The following is a 27496-nucleotide window of genomic DNA, read 5'->3' as shown; positions in this document are numbered from 1 at the left end:
CAACACAACCCCTTTCAAGTTACCAATGGTATTTTTCACAGAACTAGAACAAATAATTTCACAATTGTATGGGAACATAAAAAACCTTGAATAGCCAAAGCCATCTTAAGAAATAAAAATGTAACTGGAGGAATCAACCTGCCTGACTTAGACTATACTACAAAGCCCAGTCATCAAGACAGTATGGTACTGGCATAAAGACAGAAATACAGATCAATGGGACAAAATTGAAAGCCCAGAGATAAATCCACACACCTATGGACACTTTATCTTTGGCACAGTAGGCAAAAACATACAATGGAGGAAAGACAGTCTCTTTAACAAGTGGTGCTGGGGAAACTAGTCAACCACGTGTAAAAGACTGAAACTAGAGCACCTTCTAATGCCATACCCAAAAATAAACTGAAATGTAAATGTAAGACCAGAAACTATAATCACAGCAAGATCCTCTATGACCCACCTCCCAGATTAATGGAAATAAAAAAATAAATAAACAAATGGAACCTAATTAAATTTAAAAGCTTTTGCATAATGAAGGAAACTATAATTAAGGTGAAAAGGCAGCCTTCAGAATGGGAGAGAATAATAGCAAATGAAACAACTGACAAAGAATTAATCTCCAAAATATACAACTAGCTCATACAGCTCAATACCAGAAAAACGAACAACCCAATCAAAAAGTGGGCCAAAGAACTAAACAGACATTTCTCCAAAAAAGACATACAGATGGCTAATAAACACGTGAAAAGATTCTCAACATCACTCATTATCAGAGAAATGCAAATCATAACCACAATGACGCACCATCTCATGCTGGTCAGAATGGCTGCCATCAAAAAGTCTACAGACAGTAAATGCTGGAAAGGCTGTGGAAAAATGGGAACCTTCTTACACTGTTGGTGGGAATTCAAATGGGTACAGCCACTATGGAGAACAGTGTGGAGATTTCTTTAAAAACAGGAAATAGAACTGCCATATGACCCAGCAATCCTGCTGCTGAGCATACACACTGAGGAAACCAAAACTGGAAGAGACACATGTACCCCAATGTTCACTGCAGCACTGTTTACAATAGCTAGGACATGGAAGCAACCTAGGTGTCCATTGGCAGATGCATGGATAAGGAAGTTGTAGTACATATACACAATAGAATATTACTCAGTTATAAAAAGGAATGCATTGGAGTTAGTTCTAATGGGGTGGATGAAACTGGAACCTATTTTACAGACGACATAAGTCAGAAAGAGAAACACCAATACAGTATATTAATGCATTTATATGGAATTTAGAAAGATGGTAATGATGACCCTATATGCAAGACAGCAAAAGAGAGACAGATGTAAAGAACAGACTTCTGCACTATGTGGGAGGGAGAGGCAACAGTGGGATGATTTGAGAGAATGGCACTGAAACATGTGTATTACTATATGTAAAATAGATGACGAGTGCAAGTTTGAAGCATGAAGTGGGGCATACAAAGCCGGTGCTCTGAGACAACCCAGAGGGTTGGGGTATAGAGAAAGGTGGGAAGGGGTTCAGGATAGCTGAGACACATGTGCACCCGTGGCTGATTCATGTCGATGTGTGGCAAAAACCACCACGGTATTATAAAGTAATTATACTCCAATTAAAATAAATAAATTTTTTAAAAGGAAAACTTTGCTAAAAAGCCAAAGTTAATTGGAAATTTTATAAGTAATCAATTAAGCTAAAAGAAGGCTAGACAGGAAAAAAGATCAAAGAACATGCCATTATATATTTGTTCAAATCCATATAATGTATAACATCAAAAGTAAGCCCTAATATAAATTATGGATTTGGGGTGATTACGATGTGTCAGTGTAGAGTCAGCAGTTAGAACCACTGTACTACTCTGGTGGGAGATGTTGTTAATGACAGTATGCGTGAGAACAGGGAACAGATGAGAAAACTCTGAAACTTCTGCTCAATTTTCCAGTGAACCTAAAAGTGCTAAAAAAATAAAGTCTATTGAAAATAAAGTTTAAAAACAGATGAGATAAATAACAAGTTGTAAAATTACAGAACTAAATCCAACCATATCAATAACCACATTAAATATTTGTGGAACTAAGAGTTCGATAAAAGGCAAATGTCGTCAGATGGAGAGAATAAACTATGATATGTTCACACCATAGAAAACATTCAGCAATGAAAATAAAATAAAACCTCCAGTATATACGATAATATAGATGAATTTCAAATTTTGAGGGAGAAAGTTGGACCCAACAGGTTATATACAGTATGACTGCATTTAGATGAAGTTTAAAAGAAGGAAAAACCCAACAAAGTATACAGGGATGGCAATATATACATGTAAAACACACATTCAGGTGGTAAAACTATATGGTAAACTAAAACAGATACTACCATCCAAATGAAGAGTTATGACTTCAAAGGAGTGGGCATGAAGGGAGCGTGGCCGAGATGCTGATATTTTCTTCCTTGACCTGAGTGGTGTAAATAATTTATATTTCATTTTTGCTACATTTCTTATATCTCTATTAAACTTCACAACTTAAATGATTAAAAACAAGACAAAAATAAAACAAATAACTAAATTAAATAACCACAGCAACTTAATAGCATTTTAGATGGATCTTCACATTTGTGTAGCACATTCATGCATGTTAATCCATTTCATATTTAAATAGAGGTAGGAACACAAGTACAAGTTAGGCCCTAAAGCCAGGAAATTAGTTATGTGTAAATGTAACTCCAAGTCTAGTTATGTCATAAGGATATTTTAATAGCTTTCTTTGAACTGGCTAGTATTCTAAATTAAATTTACTATCTTTATTCTAAATCATGAAAAAAAGATTCAGATTGTTGTTAATCTGTGTGAGAGTCTTTGGTTTATTTAAGAATGGCTCTATTCTGTTTTGGTATGCTTTTATATAGTGTCAGAACACTTAGGCAGCAGAGTTCTGTTATTTTTATTGTCATTCTCTTGGTGTTTTCAAGTTCCTGGGTTCATTCTAGCCTCAGACTTCAAATAACTTCTCTGATAGTTGTGCATGCTCAGTCGCTAAGTTGTCTCCAACTCTTAGCCCACCAGGCTTCTTTGTCCATGGGATTTCCCAGGCAAGCATACTGGAGTGGGTTGCCATTTACTTCTCCAGGGGATCTTCCCAACCCATGGATCAAATTTACATCTGCATTTGCAGGCAGATTCTTTATCACTGAGCTACCTGCCAAGTTGCAATTAGGTGGTTTGTCTTCAGTGAGGTGAAAAGTTTGGCTAGTAAGCGAAGACTTTGTCTTCTCCAGCATGTAGGAAGCTAGCCAACCTGACTGACACCTTGAAAGAAGGAAACTCTTTGAGAATGGCCATCAGGGGGTGTGTGCATCTGGGGCAGCAGCAGCTTTGGCTACTGTGGGAAACTTCTCAAGAAGCATTTGGGGTGGGAGGGCTGGCAATTCGCCTGGGACCTGTATCCGCATTGATGTCTTAATTTGGGGGAGCTGCTGTAACAATACTGTGGGATGAATGGCTTAAACAGGAAACTTTTGTTTTTCACAATTCTGGAAGTTGAAAAGTCAAGATCAAGGTGCAGCTTTGGTGTCTGGTGAGGACTGTCTTCTAGGCTTGTAGATGGCCATCTTTTCACTGTATCCTCAAAGGGCAGAGAAAGACAGAGAGAGAGAGAGAAAGGAAGCTCTCTGTCTTTTCTTATAAGGGCTCTAATCCTATTTATGAGTTTTACCACCAAAGGTGATATAAGATCCCATTTCCTAATATCATCACCTTGAGGGTTAGGATTTCAACACAGGAATTTGGGAGGACACAAATATCCAGTCCATAATAACTTTCCATTTTCTCTATACTAACTCCTGTTTGTGCCTCTGGGTAATGACAACAAAACATGTAGTCCTTTGTTAGAGGTGGGTACAGTGTCAAGTTATATTGACAAAGTAAGTTAAGGGAAAGCAAAGGAAGTGTTTGATTTACTTCTAAACTATTAACAGTTGAGACTAAACCTTGTAAGGTTTCAGTGGAGAATGACCAGATCAATATTTTTTAGAGCAAGAAGCAAGGCAGTAGACTTAGTCTATGAGTTCCATGAGATCAATAGCGCCATCTTCTTTCCCATTTGATTCCCAGAGCTGGCAAATCTCTGATACAAAAATAAGTTCTCAATAAATGCTTGCTGAATAAAATTAATGGGGACACTGGCTACAAGGACAAATTTTATAGCTTAATTTTCTGTTAGAGTGAGCTCACAGCCAAAAACCAAACAGATAAAAGCCATCCATAATTAGACATAATTAGTACCATAATTACTACCAATGTGTTTAATTGGTACTTTGGAGCTTCCCAAGCACTTTAATTAATGATAGTTTATTTGATTTTTATTCTTACAGTAATCTTCTGAAAGGGAGCTGTAACATTTTTCTGTTATAGATGGTAAGCCAACATTGAGAGGGTAAGTCATGAGCCTGAGGAGGCTAGCAGCACAGAAACTGGAATATGGGTCTTCTGCCTGCAGATTTTTCCTAGTGTACCCTGAAGAAATAGTAAAAACTTGACCAAAAGTGGATTACAAAATTCTTGGTATCATACCGCTTCAGGCTGTTGATGTTTCTATTCCTCAGTAATTGCTACATGATTTGCACAGAAGAGCTAATACATCTAGAATATAAATGTATGGGTGTTATATGAAATTTGGCAAAAAATAACTCACAAGTTCTCTCTGGGCTTCTGGGAGAAACCATCTGCTCTTCTTTCTCCCAGCAGAAGGACCTACATGCACGCTCAGCCTCCCTGAGGACTGGAGATTTCCTTCCTTATGGTGACATCCCATAGACCCCAAAGTCTGCAGGAACAGAGCAGCTGGCAGCCAGATCCAGACTGCCTGGCTACAGAGTGCACCTATCAGATCATTCCCTCTGCCAAGGTGTGGTTTAGGTTTGCCCCCAAAGAGAAGAGGAAGAGACGTGCAGGAGCTCTTCACCTGAACCCAGACTGACAGTGTGTCTGGCACAGCACACAGGCCCTGGCAGCCTTGGGACAATGGGAAGCACTCACACCATTTTTTTCTCTTACTAATACTTGCTTTGAAATTTCCCTAGGAGAGTCTATTCCAAACCCATGTTTTGGGATGCTGTGGAATTCACTCAAGCTCTTGCCTGGTAGGCACTGATCCACCATGAAGGGACTCCCCCAACCCCCAACCCTGTCTTGATTCACCTTGCATGACAGAGGGGGTTTAACTGTTGTTTTACAAATTTAATCTCACCTTTCTCGTCTCTTTGCCACACTTTTCTAGTTGCCATCAACTTTCCTCTATAGTCTCTTTGCAAGACAAAATGCTACGTATATAATAGATAAAATAATAGAAAGGTACTAAGTCAACATTTGGGAAGACAGAGATGAGATGGCTGGATGGCATCACCGACTCGATGGACATGAGTTTGAGTAAACTCTGGGAGTTGGTGGTGGACAGGGAGGCCTGCTGTGTTTCAATTCATGGGGTCTCAAAGAGTCGGACACGACTGAGCGACTGAACTGAACTGAACTGAAGTCAACATTTTTTGCAAACCTACCCCCTGGTTTCTGTGAAGTATCCCAGTGTTGTTAACAGATGACATCACACATGTTAAGGTGCCTATGAGTAGTAGCATTCTAGAGGCTATGTCAGGTCATGGGACACAAGAATCTTTGAAGTAAAAGGAATGTTTTATTTACAAAGAGTTCACATCTTTGAAGCTCTATAAATTTCTTTTTCCACATGATGCCCTATAGCTCCTAGCCTGAATATACTGCAGTCAGGCCCTGCAAGGGCACTTTGCTGAGGTTTTCCACTGCGGGGCCAGAAGGAGGTACGCCGGCTTCTATTGCTCTTGGAGGAAGCAAGGATCTGGAGATGAGTTCACAATCCTGTTGGAATTGTTCTTTCTGTATCAAGGAAGAAATTCTGACCAAAAATATGGCAAGTTCTGAGGGATAGTATGATAAAGTATGAATTTATCCTACAGACATCTGAGCAAGAGATGTTATTTATGTATAGTGTATTATAATGTGGGAGGGGTATATAATCTACATGTTTATAATCTACCCTTGACAGAAAATAATTCCAACTAGGTAGATAGCATAATGATTAAGTTGGCGTTTAAGGCTCTGGGTTCAAGATCTTGCTATGCTCTATCTATCATTTATGTATTTACGATCTATCTATTGTCTTTTGACCACCTTCACTATGTGATGCTACTTATTTGTTTATTCACTTATTACCTTTTGACTATCTTCACACATTTGGCCCAGCCCATACCTCATACCTCTGGCAACTACCAATCTGTTCTTTGTATCTAAAAGTTACTTTAAAAAAAAAAAAGATTTCACATATAAGTGAGATCATATGGTACTTGTCTTTCTTTCTCTGACTTAAGATCCATCTATGTTGTTATGAATGAAAGGATTTCCCTCTTCCTCATGGCTGAATAATATTCCATTGTGTATATAAATACATCATGTTTTCTTTACCTATCCATCCATCGAAGGACATTTAGGTTAATCTCATGATGTGGCTATTATAAATAATGCTGCAATGAACCTGGAGGTGCATGTATCTTTTTGAATTAGTGTTTTCATTTCCTTTGGATAAATATCCAAACGTGGAATTTCTGGGCCCTAGGGTAGTTCTATTTTTAGGAATCTCTGTACTGTTTCCCACTGTGGTTATGCCAATTTACATCCCCATCAATAGCACACAAGGGATTCCCTTTTCTTCATATCCTCACCAATACTTGCTATTTCTTTTCTTTATGATAATAACCATTCCAACAGGTATGAGGTAATACTTCCCTGTGATTTTCTTTCTCTTGAGACTTCTGGTAATATTTTTAAATTCTCTAAGCTTGTTTGCCTAGGAAAACAAGCATGCAAACAATCTCACTTTGCATATTGTTGAGGAAATGAAATAATGTAAGGGAAAGACTAGCAGTCCTGGCACTTGGCAGCAACACTCACTAAATGTTAATTCTTGAAATGAAATCCATACCAGAATCTCTTTCATCTTCTAGGACTTGATATTATACTTTGTCCTGCTTTTTGCCATTTTGTTTCCGGATTAGAGCAGTCACTTCTGTCAAGCTCCCTGAAGAGTCAGAGGCATTGCTTTAATGAAGCATGTGTCACTATAGCTCAGCTTCCTAGATGTGGCTCTGGGCTTGGCTGGCACTTTTCCTTTCTGCCTCTTCTTTCTTCCCTCCACCTCCCATGCCCTAGCTCTACATTCCAGCAACCTTGGTCCCCTCCTCATTCCTGTTCAGTATGGATCTGGCCCTCTCTGTTTATGGATCAAGATAGTTTGTCACCATGAAGTTTGGTCGCTGGATTTTGTTTCCCCATTTCTGACTTCCTATAAGCCCAGCCTGTTCAGGTGACCTTTCAGTTCAGACCAAGCCCTTATCTCTGATGTGTGTTAAGATTTTGGGTTAGTACATTAGATATCAAAATGTCTATGTCCCTATGATGTATTTTTCTTGCCAGAGGTTAGAAAGTGAAGTTAGTTTGCATTTGTCTAATTGAGTACTGAGTGGATGATTCCTACTTATGTCTGTCTCTTTGTCTCTCTTAGTCACCTAATATCTCAGTTTCTGCAAATTGTCGCAGTTCACCCTACTGTCCTAAAGAAATTAACAACATCCTCTTTTTCTCTCAGAAGTACCCTGGTTTGGAAGATGTATCTTCCAGACCTATCTTTCAGATTAGTATATATTTAAGCTTCAATTCAAATAGTAAAGATGGTGGGTGACCAAGCAAAAAACATTTTTTTTTCACTACAATAACAATAACTGTGAGAAGGAAAATCAGATTGAAGTCACAATTTTCAGAAATGGTGCTTCAAAAAGTTTTCTTTCCTGGGCAAACTGTTTTTATCATAGCAAGTAGTGTTTTGAAAAACCTGGTAAAGGCATGCTATATAATTTACATTTTAAGCGGTTGACCCTTGTTCAATGGAGTAACTATAAGCAAGCTAAAAATGTTCAAGGGAAAAACACACAGCACATAACACTTTAAAGTATGCCTTTGAAAGCTTCTCCCCTTTTTTTTCACACCTCACTTCATATGACAGGATAGAATACATCTTTCACAAAGAGGTGTGAATAAGAAATCTAATAATACTCAGAACTAGAAGGAGTTGGCAGAGTCTGTTCATACTAAAATTGTGTAGTCATGTTAAGAAACAACAGAGAGAAATCATTCAAGGAGCTGGGAGGGAAAGCTCCTAGCTTTGTTACCATCAACTATCTCTGCCTGATCTGATAGACAGATGCCTGACGAACTATGAATGGAGGTTTGTGACATTGTATAGGAGGCAGTGATCAAGACTATCCCCAAGAAAAAGAAATGCAAAAAGGCAAAATTGTTGTTTGTGGAGGCCTTACAAATAGTTGAGAAAAGAAGAGAAGCTAAAGGCAAAGGAGAAAAGGAAAGATATATACATCTGATTGCAGAGTTCCACAGAACAGCAAGGAGAGATAAGAAAGCCTTCCTAAGTAATCAATGCAAAGAAATGGAGGAAAACAATAGAATGGGAAAGACTAGAGATCTCTTCAAGACAATCAGAGGTACAAAGAGAACATTTCATGCAAAGATGGGCACAATAAAGGACAGAAACTGTATGGACCTAACAGAAACAGAAGATATTAAGCAGAGGTGGCAAGAATACACAGAAGAACTCTACAAAAAAGATCTTAATGACCCAGATAACCATGATGGTGTGCATGCTCACCTAGAACCAGACAACCTGGAGTGTGAAATCAAGTAGGCCTTAGGAAGCATCACTATGAACAAAGCTAGTAGAGGTGATAGAATTCCAGTTGAGCTATTTCAAATTCCAAAAGATGATGCTGTGAAAGTGCTGCACTCAATATGCCAGCAAATTTGGAAAACTCAGCAGAGGCCACAGGACTGGAAAAGGTCAGTTTTCATTCCAATCCCAAAGAAAGGCAATGCCAAATAATGCTCAAACTACTGTACAATTGCACTCATCTCACATGCTAGCAAAGAAATGCTCAAAATTCTCCAAGCTAGGCTTCAACAGTATGTGAACTGTGAACTTCCAGATATTCAAGCTGGTTTTAGAAAAGGCAGAGGAACCAGATATCAAATTGCCAACTTTTGTTGGATCATTGAAAAAGCAAGAGAGTTCCAGAAAAACATCTTCTGCTTTATTGATTACACCAAAGCCTTTGACTGTGTGGATTACAACAAACTGTGGAAAATTCTTCAAGAGATGGGACTACCAGACCACCTTATCTTCCTTCTGAGAAATCTGTATGCAGGTCAAGAAGCAACAGTTAGAACTGGACATGGAACAACAGACTGGTTCTAAATAGGGAAAGGAGTACGTCAAGGCTGTATATTGTCACCCTGCTTATTTAACTTCTGTGCAGAGTACATCATGTGAATGCCAGGTTGGATGAAGTACAAGCTGGAATCAAGATTGCCGGAAGAAGTATCAATAACCTCAGATATGCAGATGATACCACCCCTATGGCAGAAAGCAAAGAGTAACTAAAGAGCCTCTTTAGTGAAAGTGAAAGAGGAGAGTGAAAAAACTGGCTTAAAACTCAACATTCAGAAAACTAAGATCATGGCATCTGGCCCCGTCACTTCATGGCCAATAGATGGGAAAACAATGGAAGCAGTGACAGAGTTTATTTTCTTGGGCTCCAAAAATCACTGCAGATGGTGATGGCAGCCATGAAATAAAAAGACACTTGCTCCTTGGAAGAAAAGTTATGACCAACCTAGACAGTATATTCAAAAGCAAAGACATTACTTTACCGACAAAGGTCTGTCTAGTCAAAGCTATGGTTTTTCCAGTAGTCATGTATGGATGTGAGAATTGAACTATAAAGAAACCTGAGCACCAAAGAATTGATGCTTCTGAACTGTGGTGTTGGAGAAGACTCTTGAGAGTCCCTTGGACTTCAAGGAGATCAAAGCATTCAATCCTAAATGAAATCAGTCCTGAATATTCATTGGAAGAACTGATGCTGAAGCTGAAACTCCAAAACTTTGGCTACCTGATGCAAGAACTAACTCATTGGAAAAGACCCCTGATGCAGGGAAAGATTGAAAGCAGGAGGAGAAGGGCATGACAGAGGATGATGGTTGGAAGGTATCACTGACTTGACAGACATAAGTTTCAGCAAGCTCTGAGAGTTGGTGATGGACAGGGAAGCCTGGCATGCTGCAATCTGTGTGGTTGCAAACAGTCACAAATGATTGATCGGCTGAACTGAACTGATCTCTTGCCTTACAGAAGAGACATGAGCTGGTTAAAACCCATACATTATCAAGCCATGTTAGTGACACATGACCATACTGGATAGGAAGAGACAATACATATATGTGGCGTGAAAAGAGAATAACACCTTCATATATAACAGTGACGGCTGTGATGGAAACTCAGGGCTCCCAAAACAGATCACTTACCAGGTTTACAAATTCTCACTTATTCTGAAGAGGAATATATATTCCTGTCACTACTCATCGTATATATCATGCGTTAAATCAATTCCTTCCCTTCCCCATTCTAAGAAAGGGCACAAAGGTATATAAGATGCAATGCAAAATCCTGCCACTTGGCACACAGCTGAAAGGGAACGGACAGAAAATCCTAGAGGAGCTAGAATGGACTAGGAAACAACAGCCACCTTAATATCTTCTATATCAGCTAACAGTAGAGAAATCAGGCTTTAAAGGAAGTTGCAAAGAAAAAGCTGGATCTTATTCATTCATTATACCAACATCAGGCCTCAAGGTTAGTTAAATAAAAGCACTCTCTCAGACATAACACACTGTAAATCATACCTGGTTACTCTGAACAATGGCATGATTTATATATAGCTCCAGGTTGTCAGTCTTTGACATTCTACCCACCCACATATTTGCATATTCAGAAGGTGTACAAACACAAAAATATTAAAATGAAATCCACTATGCATTATAGTAGAATGACATGTAATTTATTCATAACTGAGATAGGCCGTAGTCAAAATTCACTTAAATAAGCAAATGATTACACAAACGTCTAATAATACTAAAATTGATAGTCAGAAGGTATAAAATACCATGGGGATGAAATGCCATGGTAAAATACTATTCAACAGGCTATAATCATAATTCTTAACTAAATCATGGTTTTTAAAATGACTTTAAGCAGTTTCGAAATGATTTGATTTTGTTCCCCTGCCAAGCAATTTACTTCTTCCACTGATAAAAGACAGGGCCATTAGTTTCATAAGTCAGGTTCTTCTCTTGCAACACATTTTCTTGCAAAAATTTTTTTTAATATTACTTTTTGACATAAACAACAAACCAGCCAGCACTCAGTGCCCCAAGCAAAGATGCTTGGATCAGAACAGGGCCTGGGTTTAACTTGAGTTCAGCAAGAGGCAGGCAGTGAAAAAGCTTTTGCAGCATTTGCAGTATGCGTACTTCTTTTCTGAGGCTGAAGCATCATAAACATATTTAGGCATCAAAGCCAATAAAATTATGAGAATAAATTAATATGATGTCCAGATGACTATGCCACAATTACAACTGGGGGTAAATTACAATATAATTCTGTAGTACTTCAGACAAAAACAACACCTACCTAAATTTTGCTTCTTGTAAGCCTTGTTACATTTTCATGAAGTGCAGTAGTGTTTGTAATAATGATTTATCTTATCATGTGTCTGTTTGCATCATTTTACAGTCTTATACTTTATTGGAATGAGGTCCAAGCATGAACCTGGTCTGAAGAGCTAGCAGCTGTAGTCACAAAACATATCAATAAATTAAAAGGCTTTCACAGAACAAGATTCAGCTAAATCTTTTACATATAAAATACAGCTAGAGAAATACAATTCTTCAATGCTCAATTATGAGTGAGAGGAAGACAATTTAAAAAAATAGAAAACTCTCTCCATACTGGGTGTCAAGGCAAGATGTAACACTGCATGATGCCACAATATGAGCGGTCACTGGATGGCAGATACTCCAGAAACTGTGGTATCTGGGGATCTGGTAATTATGACCAAGATATGCAAACACTGTAACAAAAGGCATGCATACAATCACTGAGTGCATTCAGGGCATGAGCTGGGACCTAAGCAGAGATCTAACACAATAATGAGGCAGTGTTCCGGGGTATCCATTAAAACAAGTGTGGGTGACTACATGTTGATTAAACCTTCTGAGGCAGCAAAGTGCGGGCACAATGCCATGTCTGGATTCTGCAGCTGTTTTATGATCCTCTTGCGGAATTTCTCCCGCACACGATTAAATTCCATTATGTCCATAGGGTCCTCTTCAATCCAAAACTTATGAAACTCGTGCATCAAATAACCTGTTAGAGATAAGACAAGTGACAAGAATGCAAGAGGAAGAAAAAATCCTTAATCTTATTCAAAATCACCCTGAATGCTGAAAGAGATGTCAAACCAAGTATCAGCAACTCGGAAGCACAAAGACGAGATCAAAATGCAATAAATACTACTATTATAAATTATTCTTTAAGGAGGGGGGATCGGGATGGGGAATACATGTAAATCCATGGCTGGTTCATGTCAATGTATGACAAAAACTACTACAATATTGTAAAGTAATTAGCCTCCAACTAATAAAAATAAATGAAAAAAAAAAGGAAAAAAAATTATTCTTTAAAACTAGTGCAAGTAGAAGCTACCAATCTACAAGATTTTTGTACTTGGTCCCAGAATTATTCTCACTCTTCTAGAAGAGGAAGAAAAATCAATTCTGCCATTTCTAGAGTATGAAAAACATCTGGAACATATTCTGAAAGGTAGACAGTAACTACTTCATTCTTCCCCTCCTAGTTAAATTAACATAATGGTCTGATTTTTCAAAAGTGCTCCACTCAGCCTTTTTTCTCTTGAAATTTGATTTGAATAAAGTTTTAAATTACCCTGACAAGTCAAGCAATTGCATTCTGACTGTTATGAGACAATCAAAACTATAAATCAACTCTGAACAATACAGACTGGTCATTAAACTACATGAAATTGTTAATAAGACATTTTTGCTTTGAACTGTAATTTCATATTCAATTTTTTTGTCTCAAAAATGTTGTCTAGATTGGGGACATTTTGGAATAACTGCTAAGTATTTGATATGAGAACCTACTTGTTGTATTCTGCTTCCCCACTATACCCTTCTTCTACCATATTTAGAACTGAAATATCAATCAGTTCAGTTCAGTTCAGTCACTCAGTAGTGTCCAACTCTTTGTGACCCCATGGACTGCAGCACACCAGGCTTCCCTGTCCATCACCAACTCTCGGAGCTTACTCAAACTCATGTCCATCGAGTCAGTGATGCCATCCAACCATCTCATCCTCTATCGTCCCCTTCTCCTGCCTTCAATCTTTCTCAGCATCAGGGTCTTTTCAAATGAGTCAGTTCTTCACATCAGCTTCAGCATCAGTCTTTCCAAAGAATATTCAGGACAGATTCCCTTTAGGACTGACAGGTTTGATCTCCTTGCAGTCCACGGGACTCTCAAGAGTCTTCTCTAACACCACAGTTCATAAGCATCAATTCTTTGGCGCTCAGCTTTCTTAGGGAGTCCAACTCTCACATCCATACATGACTACTGAAAAAACCATAGTTCTGACTAGACGGACCTTTGTTGGCAAAGTAATGTCTCTGCTTTTTAATACGCTGTCTAGGTTGGTCATACCTTTTCTTCCAAGGAGCAAGTGTCTTTTAATTTCATGGCTGCAGTCACCATCTGCAGTGATTTTTGGAGCCCAGAAAAATGAAGTCTGTCACTGCTTCCATTGTTTCCCCATCTATTTCCCATGAAGTGATGGGGCCAGATGCCATGATCTTAGCTTTCTGAATGGTGAGTTTTAAGCTAACTTTTTCACTCTCCTCTTTCACTTTCATCAAGAGGCTCTTTAGTTCTTCTTCACTTTCTGCCATGAGGGTGGTGTCATCTGCATATCTGAGGTTATTTCTCCTGGCAATCTTGATTCCAGCTTGTGCTTCATCCAGCCTGGCATTTCGCATGATATACTCTGCATATAAGTTAAATAAGCAGGGTGACAATATACAGCCTTGACGTACTCCTTTTCCTATTTGGAAACAGTCTGTTCTTCCATGTCCAGTTCTAACTGTTGCTTCTTGACCTGCATACAGATTTCTCAGGAGGCAGGTCAGGTGGTCTGGTAGTCCCATCTCTTGAAGAATTTTCCACAGTTTGTTGTGATCCACACAGTCAAAGGCTTTGGCATAGTCAATAAAGCAGATGTTTTTCTGGAACTCTCTTGCTTTTTCGATGATCCAATGGATGTTGGCAATTTGATATCTGGTTCCTCTGCCTTTTCTAAATCTAGCTTGAACATCTGAAGTTCACTGTTCAAATACTGTTGAAGCCTAGCTTGGAGAATTTTGAGCATTACTTTGCTTGTGTGTGAGATGAATGCAATTGTGCAGTAGTTTGAGCATTCTTTGGCATTGCCTTTCTTTGGGATTGGAATGAAAACTGACCATTTCCAGTCCTGTGGCCACTGCTGAGTTTTCCAAATTTGCTGGAATATTAAGTGCAGCACTTTCAGAGCATCGTCTTTCAGGATTTGAGATAGCTCAACTGGAATACCATCACCTCCACTAGCTTTGTATTACTTACCACTCTTGACAATTGACAGGCACTGTGAAAAATTCTTTAATGAGGAATTCACTTTTCCACAATGAGAATTTCACTCACTCTAGGACAGCACAGGGTTTTAGAAGAATACAAATCCATTTGGTTTCACCATTTTTCTGCTTTACATGCAACTATAGGAAAACATTTTGAAAGGTTTAAATGACTAGAATAAAGAGTTGAAGGTGGAGGGGTTGTTAATAATCTAACACCATTCTTCTTCCTCTCAAGGTTACAAAAGTCAAGCTGTAAATCTTGCAAACTGATTCCGTGGGACTTTCTTTCTCTACCACATCAGAAAAATAATTGGACACTGTAACATTATTCTAATCAAATTGTGAAAATGGTGGCTTGGCTTCCAGGGTACGTATTATAATCATAAAACTTCACTAATTTATATAACATTACAGAGTGTTCACAAATCCATTTGGCTTACTGATCAGTTGGCTCATCTGCTAATTAACAAGCATGTAACAGATACAAGGAAATGGTAAAGTTCCATGCTCCCCAACTCTCAGTTTTTTGGAGAGGGAGCAAGGCAGAAAATTTCAGATAATGGTTTGTTAGCTAAGGAAGCTAACATAATGACATGTAGAGCAGAGGAAGGAAAGAGAAGCCAGACTACTGCTTACAGTCTCTTATTTAATTCTCACAACAGTTTTATAGAATAGGGAATGCAGATAAGTCTACATTTTACAGATGAGGACAGTGGGTTTAAACAGATGGTATACAATCATACATTTATAGCTGGAAGCTAGGACATGAAATAAACTGCCTTTTCCAGTGGACTCTCTTCTTCTGGTTATTATTCCTGTGTATAGTTCCTTCTTTGAAGGTCAAAGAAAAGCTAATTCTTTTTTCTCTTCTGGCCATTGTACTTCCTTCTCCTCATTGTACCTAATCTTATTTCATTTCAACGCAGCTGCATGTTCAGTGGAGCTTTAGACTGAATGTAATTTTCATAGCATATTGACTTGGTAGTGCAGTCAGTGCTCACTGAATAATACTGTAAAGTCAAAATGATAGAGCTCTTATATTCTTTCACCTAGATGAAATGCCTGTTTGAAATACAAACTTGCCTTTCCAACCCAGGACTGCAGCAAATTTGTTGTTGCCTGACTGTGTCCTGGTTTTGCTTCACTGCATTTGATTAGTACACAACTGAAACATACATAAGGACACAGGTAACTGCAAGAATATTAAAGAGGAGATGTGCAAAACTGATTATGTTTGATAGAGGAATAAAAAATCCAGGGCACAGTTTGTTTCTTCTAAAGAGGCCTAGTTCCTCTATTATAGAAGTAAATATAATCACCTAGTTGTCAAAGTAAGAGCTGTAATCACAAATATAAGGGGCTTCCACTTTCCATTAATAAGTCATTAAAATGTTAAGTATTTTACAATTTGCTTTTTTATTCAAGTCATACATGTTTTTGCTGTTCAGTTGCTAAGTTGTGTCTGACTTTTTGTGACCCCATGGACTGTAGCATGCCAGGATTCCCTGTCCTTCACTATCTCCTAGAGTCTGCACAAACTCATGTCTATTGAATTCTGATACTATCCAACCATCTCATCCTCTGTTACCCTTCTCCTCCTACCCTCAATCTTTCCCAGCATCAGGGTCTTTTCCAGTGAATTGGCTCTTCACATAAGGTAGCCAAAGTACTGAAGCTTCAGCTTTAGTGTCAGTCCTTCCAATGAATATTCAGGATTGACTTCCTTTAGGATTGACTGGTTTGATCTCCTTGGTGTCCAATGGACTCTCAAGAGTCTTTTTCTCTAGCACCACAATTCAAAAGCATTAATTTTTTTGGTGTTCAGTCTACTTTATGGTACAATTCTCACATCCATATATGACTACTGGAAAAGTCATAGCTTTGACTCTATGGATCTTTGTTGTCAAAGTGATGTCTTTGCTTTTTAATACACTGTCTAGGTTTGTCATTGCTTTTCTTCCAAGGAGCAAGCATCTTTTAATTTTGTGGCTACAATCACCATCTGCAGTGATTTTACAGCTCAAGAAGATAAAATGTGCCGTTTTCACTTTTTCCCCATCTATTTACATGAAATGATGGGACCAGATGCCATGATCTTAATTTTTTGAAGGTTAAGTCTCAAGTCAGTTTTTTCACTCTCATCTTTCACCCTCATCAAGAGGCTCTTTTTAGTTCCTCTTCACTTTCTGCCATTAGAGCGGGATCATCTGCATATCTGAGGTTGTTGATAATTCTCCTGGAAATCTTGATCTCATCTTGTGAGTCTTCCAGCCTGGCATTGTGCATAATGTACTCTGCACAGAAGTTAAATAAGCAGGGTGACAATATCAATGTGCAGCCTTAACCTACTCCTTTCCAAATTTGGAACCAGTCCATTGTTCCATGTCCAGTTTTAACTGTTGCTTCTTGACCTACATACAGGTTTTTCAGCAGGCAGGTAAGATGGCCTGGTATTCCAATCTCTGATGAATTTTCCACAGTTTCTTGTGATCCACAGTCAAAGGCTTTAGCATAGTCAGTGAACTTATTGATGCACAGCTGATTTACAATGTTGTATTATTTCAGGTGTCCAGCAAAATAGTTCAGTTATACATATGTATACCTATTCTTTTTCATATTCTTTCCCTTTTTGATTATTACAACATATTCAGTATACTTTTGTGCTATACAGTAGGTCCATCTTTGTTATCTATTTTATGTATAGTGTGTATATGTAAATCCCAACCTCCTAATTTAACCTCCCCACCTTTCCCCTTTGGTAGTCATAGTTTGTTTTTCATTTCTGTGGGTCAGTCTATCTTTTTTTTTTTGTAAATAAGTTCATTTGTATTTTTTCAGATTTCACATAAAAGCAATATCATATGATATTTGTCTTTCCCTGGCTTACTTCATTTAGTAGGATAATCTCTAGATCCATCCATGCTGCTATAATTGGCATTATTTCATTTTTTTTTTATGTCTGAGTAATATTGCATTGTGTGTGTGTATATATATATATATATATATATGCATGTGTGTATCTATCTATCTGTCCATATCACATCTTCTTCATCCATTCATCTGTTGATGGACATTTAGGTTGCTTCCATTCCTTGGCTACTGTAAATAATGCTTCAATGAACACTGGCATGCATGTATCCTAATTCCTGCTTCCTTAAATAAGCAACATTTCAATTCATTCAGCTGATTCTTTGATTACTGACTTCCATAGCTCTAAATAACATATTTTCCATTGCTTGGTTTTTTTACTTCCTTCATTTTGAAGATTCTCTTCTCTTCCCTGACAGATCTCCTTCTTTCTGGATCCCACTTATTCCTGTAAGGATTACTCTCTTATTTTGTGGAAATATATCCTTCAAGAGCTTCCTTATAAAGATACAAAAAAGTAAAATGTTTAAGACCTTGCACTTAAAAAATGTGTTTATTTTATTCCCACACTTAATTAGTAAGTTAGACTGGTTATAGAATTCTAAATTGGAAACTATATTCCCTTAGATTTTAAATAACATTCTCAAATGTTAGAAGATGTTATTCTACTATCTTCTGGAATAAAATGTTGCTGTTGAGAAGTCCAATGCCATCTTTTTTTTTTTTTTTAAAGTATTTTTTTTATTGGAGTATAATTGCTTTACAATGTTAAGTTCGGCTGTACAACATATATCAGACATGTCTACATATATCCCAAGCCTCTGAAGCTTCCCCCTCCCCCATCCCATCCCTCTAGGTGGACTATAGTTTTTTTTTTTTTTTTTACTTTTTTTTTTTTTTTTTTCCAGTGGGTTTTGTCATACATTGATATGAATCAGCCATGGATTTACATGTATTCCCAATCCCGATCCCCCCTCCCACCTCCCTCTCCACCCGATTCCTCTGGGTCTTCCCAGTGCACCAGGCCGGAGCACTTGTCTCATGCATCCCACCTGGGCTGGTGATCTGTTTCACCATAGATAGTATACATGCTGTTCTTTTGAAATATCCCACCCTCACATTCTCCCACAGAGTTCAAAAGTCTGTTCTGTATTTCTGTGTCTCTTTTTCTGTTTTGCATATAGGGTTATCGTTATCACCTTTCTAAATTATAAGCAAGGTGAAAAGACAGCCCTCAGATTGGGAGAAAATAATAGCAAATGAAGAAACAGACAAAGGATTAATCTCAAAAATATACAAGCAACTCCTGCAGCTCAATTCCAGAAAAATAAATGACCCAATCAAAAAATGGGCCAAAGAACTAAACAGACATTTCTCCAAAGAAGACATACAGATGGCTAACAAACACATGAAAAGATGCTCAACATCACTCATTATCAGAGAAATGCAAATCAAAACCACAATGAGGTACCATTACACGCCAGTCAGGATGGCTGCTATCCAAAAGTCTACAAGCAATAAATGCTGGAGAGGGTGTGGAGAAAAGGGAACCCTCTTACACTGTTGGTGGGAATGCAAACTAGTACAGCCGCTATGGAAAACAGTGTGGAGATTCCTTAAAAAACTGGAAATAGAACTGCCATATGACCCAGCAATCCCACTTCTGGGCATACACACTGAGGAAACCAGATCTGAAAGAGACACGTGCACCCCAATGTTCATCGCAGCACTGTTTATAATAGCCAGGACATGGAAGCAACCTAGATGCCCATCAGCAGATGAATGGATAAGGAAGCTGTGGTACATATACACCATGGAATATTACTCAGCCATTAAAAAGAATTCATTTGAACCAGTCCTAATGAGATGGATGAAGCTGGAGCCCATTATACAGAGTGAAGTAAGCCAGAAAGATAAAGAACATTACAGCATACTAACACAATGCCATCTTAATTCTCAAGTCTTTATGTGACAGACTTGGAAATTTTTAGAATCACTTCTTCCCTAAGTCATAAAATTTCACAATGATATGGACCTGAGTGTGAATCCATTTTAATCTGTTACACTAGTTCTTACTAGCTGAAATATGAAGTCATCCTTCAGCTGTGAATATTTTTCTTGATTTATTACTTTGATTCCCTCCCCTTAGTTTCACTGTTCTTTTTTTGGCCCTTCTATTATAGACGTCTAAGAATGGTCCTTTCGACCTTTCTTTTCTATTTTCCATCCACATTTCTTTTTCTACTTTCTGGAAGAGTTTCTGGCTTCATCTTCTAATTCTCCCTCAAGGTTTCATTTATGTAATCTGATTTTTAATTTCTAAGAGTACTCTTTTATTCTCCGAATGCTCATTCTATGGCATCTTGTTCTTGTTTCACAGTAGCAATTCTCCCATCCAAGTACTAACCAGGCCCGACCCTGCTTAGCTTCCGAGATCAGATGAGATCGGGCACGTTCAGGGTAGTATGGCCGTAGACCACAGTAGCAATTCTCTTATCTCCTGGGGATATTAATGATACATATTTCTAAAATTTTCTTCTCTCTGCATTGTTTCTATTTCTTTCAGTTCAGTTCAGTTCAGTTGCTCAGTCGTGTCCGACTCCTTGTGACCCCATGAATCGCAGCACATCAGGCCTCCCTGTCCATCACAAACTCCCGGAGTTTACTCAAACTCACGCCCATCGAGTCGGTGATGCCATCCAGTCATCTCATCATCTGTCGTCCCCTTCTCCTCCTGCCCCTAATCCCTCCTGGCATCAGGGTCTTTTCTAATGAGTCAACTCTTCACATGAGGTGGCCAAAGTACTGGAGTTTCAGCTTCAGCATCAGTCCTTCCAATGAACACCCAGGACTGATCTCCTTCAGGATGGACTGGTTGGATCTCCTTGCAGTCCAAGGGACTCTCAAGAGTCTTCTCCAACATCACAGTTCAAAAGCATCAATTTTTCGGTGCTCAGCTTTCTTCACAGTCCAACTCTCACATCCATACATGACCACTGGAAAAACCATAGCCTTGACCAGATGGACCTTTGTTGGCAAAGTAATGTCTCTGCTTTTTAATATGCTATCTAGGTTGGTCATAAGTTTCCTTCCAAGGATCAAGTGTCTTTTAATTTTATGGCTGCAGTCACCATCTGCAGTGATTTTGGAGCTCCAAAAAATAAAGTCTGACACTGTTTCCACTGTCTCCCCATCTATTTCCCATGAGGTGATGGGACCGGATGCCATGATCTTAGATTTCTGAATGTTGAGCTTTAAGCCAACTTTTTCACTTAGAGTGGCTTTATTTCTGCCAGCTTTAGACTCTCTCTCATGCTTGAGGCTTTCCTTACTGTTATTGCTATCTAGGGCTACACTCAATATACCAGTAAATTTGAAAATTCAGCAGTGGCCACAGGACAGGAAAGGTCAGTTTTCATTCCAATCCCAAAGAAAGGCAATGCCAAAGAATGTTCAAACTACTACACAATTGCACTCATCTCACACACTAGCAAAGTAATGCTCAAAATTCTCCAAGCCAGGCTTCAACAGTATGTGAACCGTGAACTTTCAGATGTTCAAGCTGGATTTAGAAAAGGTAGAGGGACCAGAGATCAAACTGCCAACATCTGCTGGATCATCAAAAAAGCAAGAGAGTTCCAGAAAAACATCTGCTTCTGCTTTATTGACAACGCCAAAGCCATTGACTGTGTGGATCACAACAAACTGTGGAAAACCCTTCAAGAGAAATGGGAATACCAGACCACCTGATCTATCTCCTGAGAAATCTATATGCAGATCAAGAAGCAATAGTTATAACAGGACATGGAAAAACAGACTTGTTTCAAATCGGGAAAGGAGTATGTTAAGGCTATACATTGTCACCCTGCTTATTTAACTCATATGGAGAATACATCATGCGAAATGCTTAGCTGGATGAATCACAGGCTGGAATCAAGATTGCTGGGAGAAATAACAGTAACCTCAGATACGCAGATGATACCACCCTTTTATGGCAGAAAGCAAAGAGGAACTAAAGAATCTCTTGATGAAAGTAAAAGAAGAGAGTGAAAAAGTTGGCTTAAAACTCAGCATTCAAAAATGAAGATCATGGCATCCAGTCCCTTCATTTTATCGCAAATAGATGGGGAAACAATGGAAAAAGTGACAAGACTTTATTTTCAGGGGCTCCAAAATCACTGCAGATGGTGACTGCAGCCATGAAATTAAAAGACACTTGCTCCTTGGAAGAAAAGCTATGACCAACCTAGACGGCATATTAAAAAGCAGAGAAATTACTTTACTGACAATATTCTGTCTGGTCAAAGCTCTGGTTTTTCCAGTAGTCGTGTATGGATGTAAGAGTTGGATCATAAAGCAAGCTGAGCACCACAGAATTGATGTTTGAACTGTGGTGTTGGAGAAGACTCTTGAGAGTCCCTTGGACGACAAAGAGATCAAACCAGTCAGTCGTAAAGGAGATCAGTCCTGAATATTCACTGGAAGGACTGATGCTGAAGCTGAAGCTCCAATACTTTGGCTACCTGATTCGAAGAACCAACCCATTGGAAAAAACTCTGATGCTCAGAAAGATTGAAGGCAGGAGGAGAAGGGGACGACAGAGGATGAGATGGCTGGATGGCATCACCAATTCAATGGACATGAGTTTAATGTGTTCCAGGAGTTGGTGATGGACCGGGAAGTCCATGGACTTGCAAAGAGTCCACAGGGTTGCAAAGAGTTGGACATGACTAAGCAACTGAACTGACTGACTGATAAGAGGGATGGATTCACAATGCCTGGAGTCTCAAATGGGAAGATCTGAAGGTTGGGGGTGGTGACTTGACAGCTGGAGGCAGGAATCATTTGGAGGCATATTCATTCACATTTCTAGTAGCGGATGCTGACTATCCGTTGGGACCTCCTCTGGGGCTGTCAATCTCGATTACTACATATGACTTCTATGTATATCTTGGATTTCTTCACAACACAAAGGAATCAGATCCCTTACATGGTGGTTCATGCTTCCAAAGGCAGCTCAATCCCTGATCTCCAGATCAAAAATTTTTTTCTTTAAAAAAATTATTTTATTGATATATAGTTGTGTTATAATGTTGTATTAATTTCTTCTGTATAGTGAAGTGACTCAGTTATACATATATGCACATTCTTTATAATATTCTTTTCCATTATGGTTTATCATAGGATATTGAATATAGTTCCCCATTATATATACAGTAGGACCTTTTTGTTTATCATTCTATATATATCAGCTTGTGTCTACTAACTCCAAGCTCATTCCATCCCTTCCTCAGTCTCCTGTTCCTTGGCAACCACAAATCTGTTTTCTATGTCCATGGGTGTGTTTCTGTTTCATAGATAGGTTCATTTGTGTCATATTTTTGATTCTACATATAAGTGATATCATATGGTATTTGTCTTTCTCTTTCTGACTTATTCACTTAGTATGATAATCTCTAGTTGCATTCATGTTACTGCAAATGGCATTATTTCATTCTTTTTTATGGCTGAGTAATACTGTATTCCATTGTATATATGTACCACATCTTCTTTACCCACAAATGAAAGCCTTTCCTAACGTAGCCCTAGAAGTCACATAGTATGAATTCTGCTTATTCTATTGGTCAACCAACTGGTCAGCCCAGTTGGGCTGGGATGACAGAAACACAAAAATCCTACTTCTTAACAGAAGAAGTGTCCAAGAATTTGAGGACATGTTTTTAAGCATCTCACTCAAACATCTGATAATACCTGGATCTCTGCAGTGTATTTTACTAAATAAAAAGCCAATTGGAGTAAAAGTCAATTGGCAGCTCTAAGCACTAGGTAGGGTTTGCTGATCGTGAGCATGACTGTAGAGTGATATGGCTGGGCTGTTTCATGGGGCAGACCCAGAGGTCAGCGTTTTCAGCTATTTTCTCTTGGGATGTTCAGATTTCAGAGAAGGCCTTTGTCAGTCTCTTGACTGGCTGCCAAAGTGACAGGAACCAGGTAGGAGAAGGAGCCTGGGAGCCAGTCTTCATCATCACTTTCAGTATGGTTTGCCATTAGCTGTGCCTGATTCTCATCAGACCAGAGACCCTTTAATTTCTCTCTCTGGAAAGTAACCAGCTTTTGCTGAGGAGGGGGCAGGACAGAAGCTGTCTCTTGGAAAATGGGATTTAGGCCTCTAAGAGATTCTTAACATATTTTCAAGCAAACTTGCTAGTTTTGGTCTTATGTTAACCCTCATTTCCAAGATATGTTGATGCTGCCAATTCTTGAACTTTTTGGAGAGTCTTGCAGAATAAGTCAGGTTGCTTCTTACTTTCTGTGCCACCTGTTAGGCATCTGCTTTCTTAAGACCACTAACTCATTCACCACTTAATCTGTTTTCCAGCTTTCAAAATGAGATTTTCTTGTCTTGTTTCTGATTTTTATCCTTGTGGGTTTATGCTTTCTTTCAGTTCAGTTCAGTTCAGTTCAGTCGCTCAGTTGTGTCCGACTCTGCGACCCCATAAACTGCAACACGCCAGGCCTCCCTGTCCATCACCAACTCCCAGAGCCTACCCAAACTCATGTCCATTGAGTCGGTGATGCCATCCAACCATCTCATCCTCTGTCTCAGGATTTTCCTAAGAACTTTCTATTGAGTGGAATTTCAGAAGGGAGTGTAATACATACACTAATTATGTCATCTTAAACTGGATGTCCTGATTAGACAGATATAAAAGATGACAGAATCCTACATAATATAAGCACTATTAATTTAGGAACTTAAATAAAATAAATATCTATTAACTTTTGACTTTACCACATTTAAAAAATGAACCAGGGAACAATACTTTCCTGTGGTAGATCTGGGTTGGAATGATTGGGTCTTAACCATAATCAGAAAGAGAGCAGATCTGGTTACCAACTTAACAGCAGAAAAAAAAGGGCCAAAATAAACAAAAAGAGAAGAACTTTGACATTTTCTTGCTAAAAAAGCTTAAGTACAATAAGCAATGTTTAAATGGACAGGAGCCTGGCGTGCTCCAGTCCATGGGGTCACAAAGAGTCGGTCATGACTTGGTGACTGAACAACAAAAACTATAAAATAACTTCAAAGGCATTTCTTCTATAAATTGCTTAGGGTTACTTGATGATTTGGCATATTATCTTTCTATGTTCCTCCAAACCAGTTAATGTCTGGCCTGCAAAGATGATAATGACATATAGCTACACTTTACGATTCTGCCTTTAAAATTAGACAATAGCATCCCAGGACTCTACTAAACAGTCTTGATCTCTATCTTCTGAAACCTCAGCACAACTGCAAGCTCAGGTTCAGGGTCAACAACAATCCCTCTATTAGCACCTGCAGTTAGAGGGAACTGCAAACACTACCCTCTGTAGCAACAGTAGTGGTAGCAATAAAATTAATACCAACAACTCCAACACCATCTGTATCACCCACTAAACCACCACCTCCTCTTTCTAATCTTCACGGAATACTAACAATGGGACTAGCTAATAAAAAAACCATCTTATCTTCATTTCATTTTGCATCCATTTTATAGATGAGATAGCTGAGGTTTAGGGGAGGGTAGTAAATGTAGATCTGGAGTAAACTCAGGCTGTCTTCAAAGCCTATGCGGTTAAGCGACATGCTGGATTAGAGGGAGAAAGACATCCATGATGTCTTTAAGTCAGATGGGAAGTTGATACACTGAATATATTGGCAAGAGGTGGGAACGAGCAAAGATTCATGATGCCTGAAAATATGTGGTTTTGAATGAGAAAATAAAATAAAAACCAAAGGAGGAGTTCAAAGGCTCCAAAGCAACCAAATCACAAAGATCTCTCAGCTTCAGCCCTTGTCCAGAGTGTTCTCTATAGAAGTCTATGGCAATAATTAAGCAACAAGACACTTACAGAATGTTTGCTGGAAGTGAGATAATGTTGGAGCTTCTGGAGCGATGTTGTAGAAATGGGTTTTTAGTGCTCCGCTCACCAGTAGATTATATGCCAGATCAGTTATATTGATGCCCACAATTGCAAATGAGTACCTGTAAAGTACAAGCCACAACGCCAACTGTGTGTCACATATGGGAAGCAAGCATCTCAAAAAAATGATAGTTTGATTTTTACATTAAATTAAATTATGAGAATGGCAGATTTCCCTTCCTCACAGCCTTACCAAAACTCTAAATCTTATTAACAGAAAATTTTAATAATGTTTGCCAAGAGAACTGAGAGTTTGTATGCCTTGACTTATTAATTCCATTCCCAAATATATGAGAAAAAAACAGAAAATGAAAAAGCTTTATACGCAAGGATAGTCATTTATATAGCAAAGATATGTAAATTATTCATATATCCTAAAGAAGATGATTGGTGAAATAAATTATGATAATCTCATATAGTGTACTACAGCTAGTAAAACTATATTCCTTAAGATGATTTAAGCAGGATATAAAACAATATATAAGGAACAAGCCAAGTTTTATTATATACATTCAAATGCGAACAAAAATATTCAGAGACTCAAATACTACAAATATTAATATGGGTATATTAGAGTGATATGACTAGGGTGTTTTTGTTTACTTCTCTGTATTTTTTAAAATTTCTATAATAAATAAAATATTACTCTTAAAATGAGGAAAAATTAGTATCTTAATACTCAGCATATATTTTCTAGTTCATTTTCCACACGTCTATTCAAAATTAAGTCAAACGCAGTTCTTAAGTCTTCTCTGGCACTATAAATCCAGCACATAAAAAAGAAGTTCTCTGTTCAGAAATATTTTTGGATGACATGAGGCATTATAAAAAATTTTATAAAGTAAAATTTTAACTAATAGCCTGACACTTGATAGAAATCCTTCAAACTAGCAAATACAATTCCAAATTATGACTTTTGAAAATCATTTCCATATAGTTGTAACTTTCTAAACCTTTGACTAGAACATAGGCAAAGCAGTATCATATAATCATATAAGTAAATCCAAAAAACATAAGCAGGTTCTTTTCAAAACTGGATTATTTATTTCCATCAGGACAAGGAGATTTTCATCCTCGTCATTTTTTGCAGTGCTCTTAGGATATTTTTGTTCTGGTTCTGGTTCGGACTGACAACCCTTTATATATGGAGTCCCACACTCACCCAATTGCTTTATCCATCCTTTTCTTCTCCCATTCTGCTTTGCTGAATTTGCTGAATAAATGAGTGAACAAATAAATAAATATGTAAGATTTGATCTCTAATTAGCACCTGTTCTCTTTTAATGTTTTTTTTTTAAACTGTTGACTAGATGTGGGGATGTCTATAACTCAGTTATCAAACACTAATCAATTTAAATGTTATTAACTAAAAAGCTCCAGTGTAATTTACACAGAGCTCAGAAATGGAATTATTTAAAGCCATGGTACTTATCCCTTATTCACTATATTATGGTAGTGAGAGACAGACCTAAAAATCAAGCATACTCTTTTATATTATCCATTAATTATCAAACAATACTTCCTCCATGAAACGTTGCCTGGTATCTCTCTCTCCTCTAGCAAGATGCTACCTCATTCTCTCATGATTCCCCACCCTGCATTTCATCTGGTTTTCCCTCATGGAAATTATATTATTTAGCCTTATTTGTGATGTCTTATACACAGCAGATGCCAAATAAACATTTACTGATAGTGAAAAAAAGAAGGAAAGAAGAAAATGAGGGAGGGAGGGGAAAAGGCAAGGAGAGACACATAAGCTTTAAAAATTCTGTTCCAACAAGTGCTGTAGCATTTCCTCTGGCTAAGCCAAGACAACTAAACCGCAGCAGATACATTTTAACACTTTTTTATACTTACAGCTTCTGAATAAAACTATCTGAGGAAAGAGTTCTATAATAAAGGCTTTCTGAAAATACTAGCTTGCATTCTATTACTTTGTGTACTTTCTTATACCCCTTCTCACCCACTTCCATACTG

At 38.1% G+C, this 27496-nt stretch overlaps 1 protein-coding gene and 1 long non-coding RNA gene across 5 annotated transcripts in view; both read right to left on the bottom strand.

Annotated features, from left to right (window-relative positions):
- Nucleotides 1-1516: 1516 nt before the first annotated feature.
- LOC122703105 lies at nt 1517-9617 on the bottom strand. The gene is made up of 3 exons (XR_006343460.1): nt 9598-9617; nt 5566-5568; nt 1517-1657 (listed from the first exon to the last, which is right to left on the bottom strand). It is a non-coding gene; the product is annotated as an uncharacterized LOC122703105 (long non-coding RNA).
- Nucleotides 9618-10979: 1362 nt separating this feature from the next.
- Nucleotides 10980-27496, bottom strand: part of ELMOD1 (ELMO domain containing 1) — an 82955-nt gene continuing 66438 nt past the window's right edge. For all 4 annotated transcript variants that reach the window (XM_043898224.1, XM_043898229.1, XM_043898239.1 and 1 more), the window contains 3 exons: nt 26682-26732; nt 25448-25581; nt 10980-12368 (listed from right to left, as the gene is read on the bottom strand). In XM_043898224.1, the coding sequence (XP_043754159.1) occupies nt 12196-12368; nt 25448-25581; nt 26682-26732 (358 nt within the window). In that variant the 3' untranslated portion in view covers nt 10980-12195. The remainder of the gene's footprint in view (nt 12369-25447; nt 25582-26681; nt 26733-27496) is intronic.

This window comes from Cervus elaphus, chromosome 1, assembly GCF_910594005.1.
Source record: "Cervus elaphus chromosome 1, mCerEla1.1, whole genome shotgun sequence".
Classification (NCBI taxonomy): domain Eukaryota; kingdom Metazoa; phylum Chordata; class Mammalia; order Artiodactyla; family Cervidae; genus Cervus; species Cervus elaphus.
The sequence above is the reverse complement of the archived record's forward strand: the minus strand, read 5'-3'. Positions and strand labels throughout refer to the sequence as shown.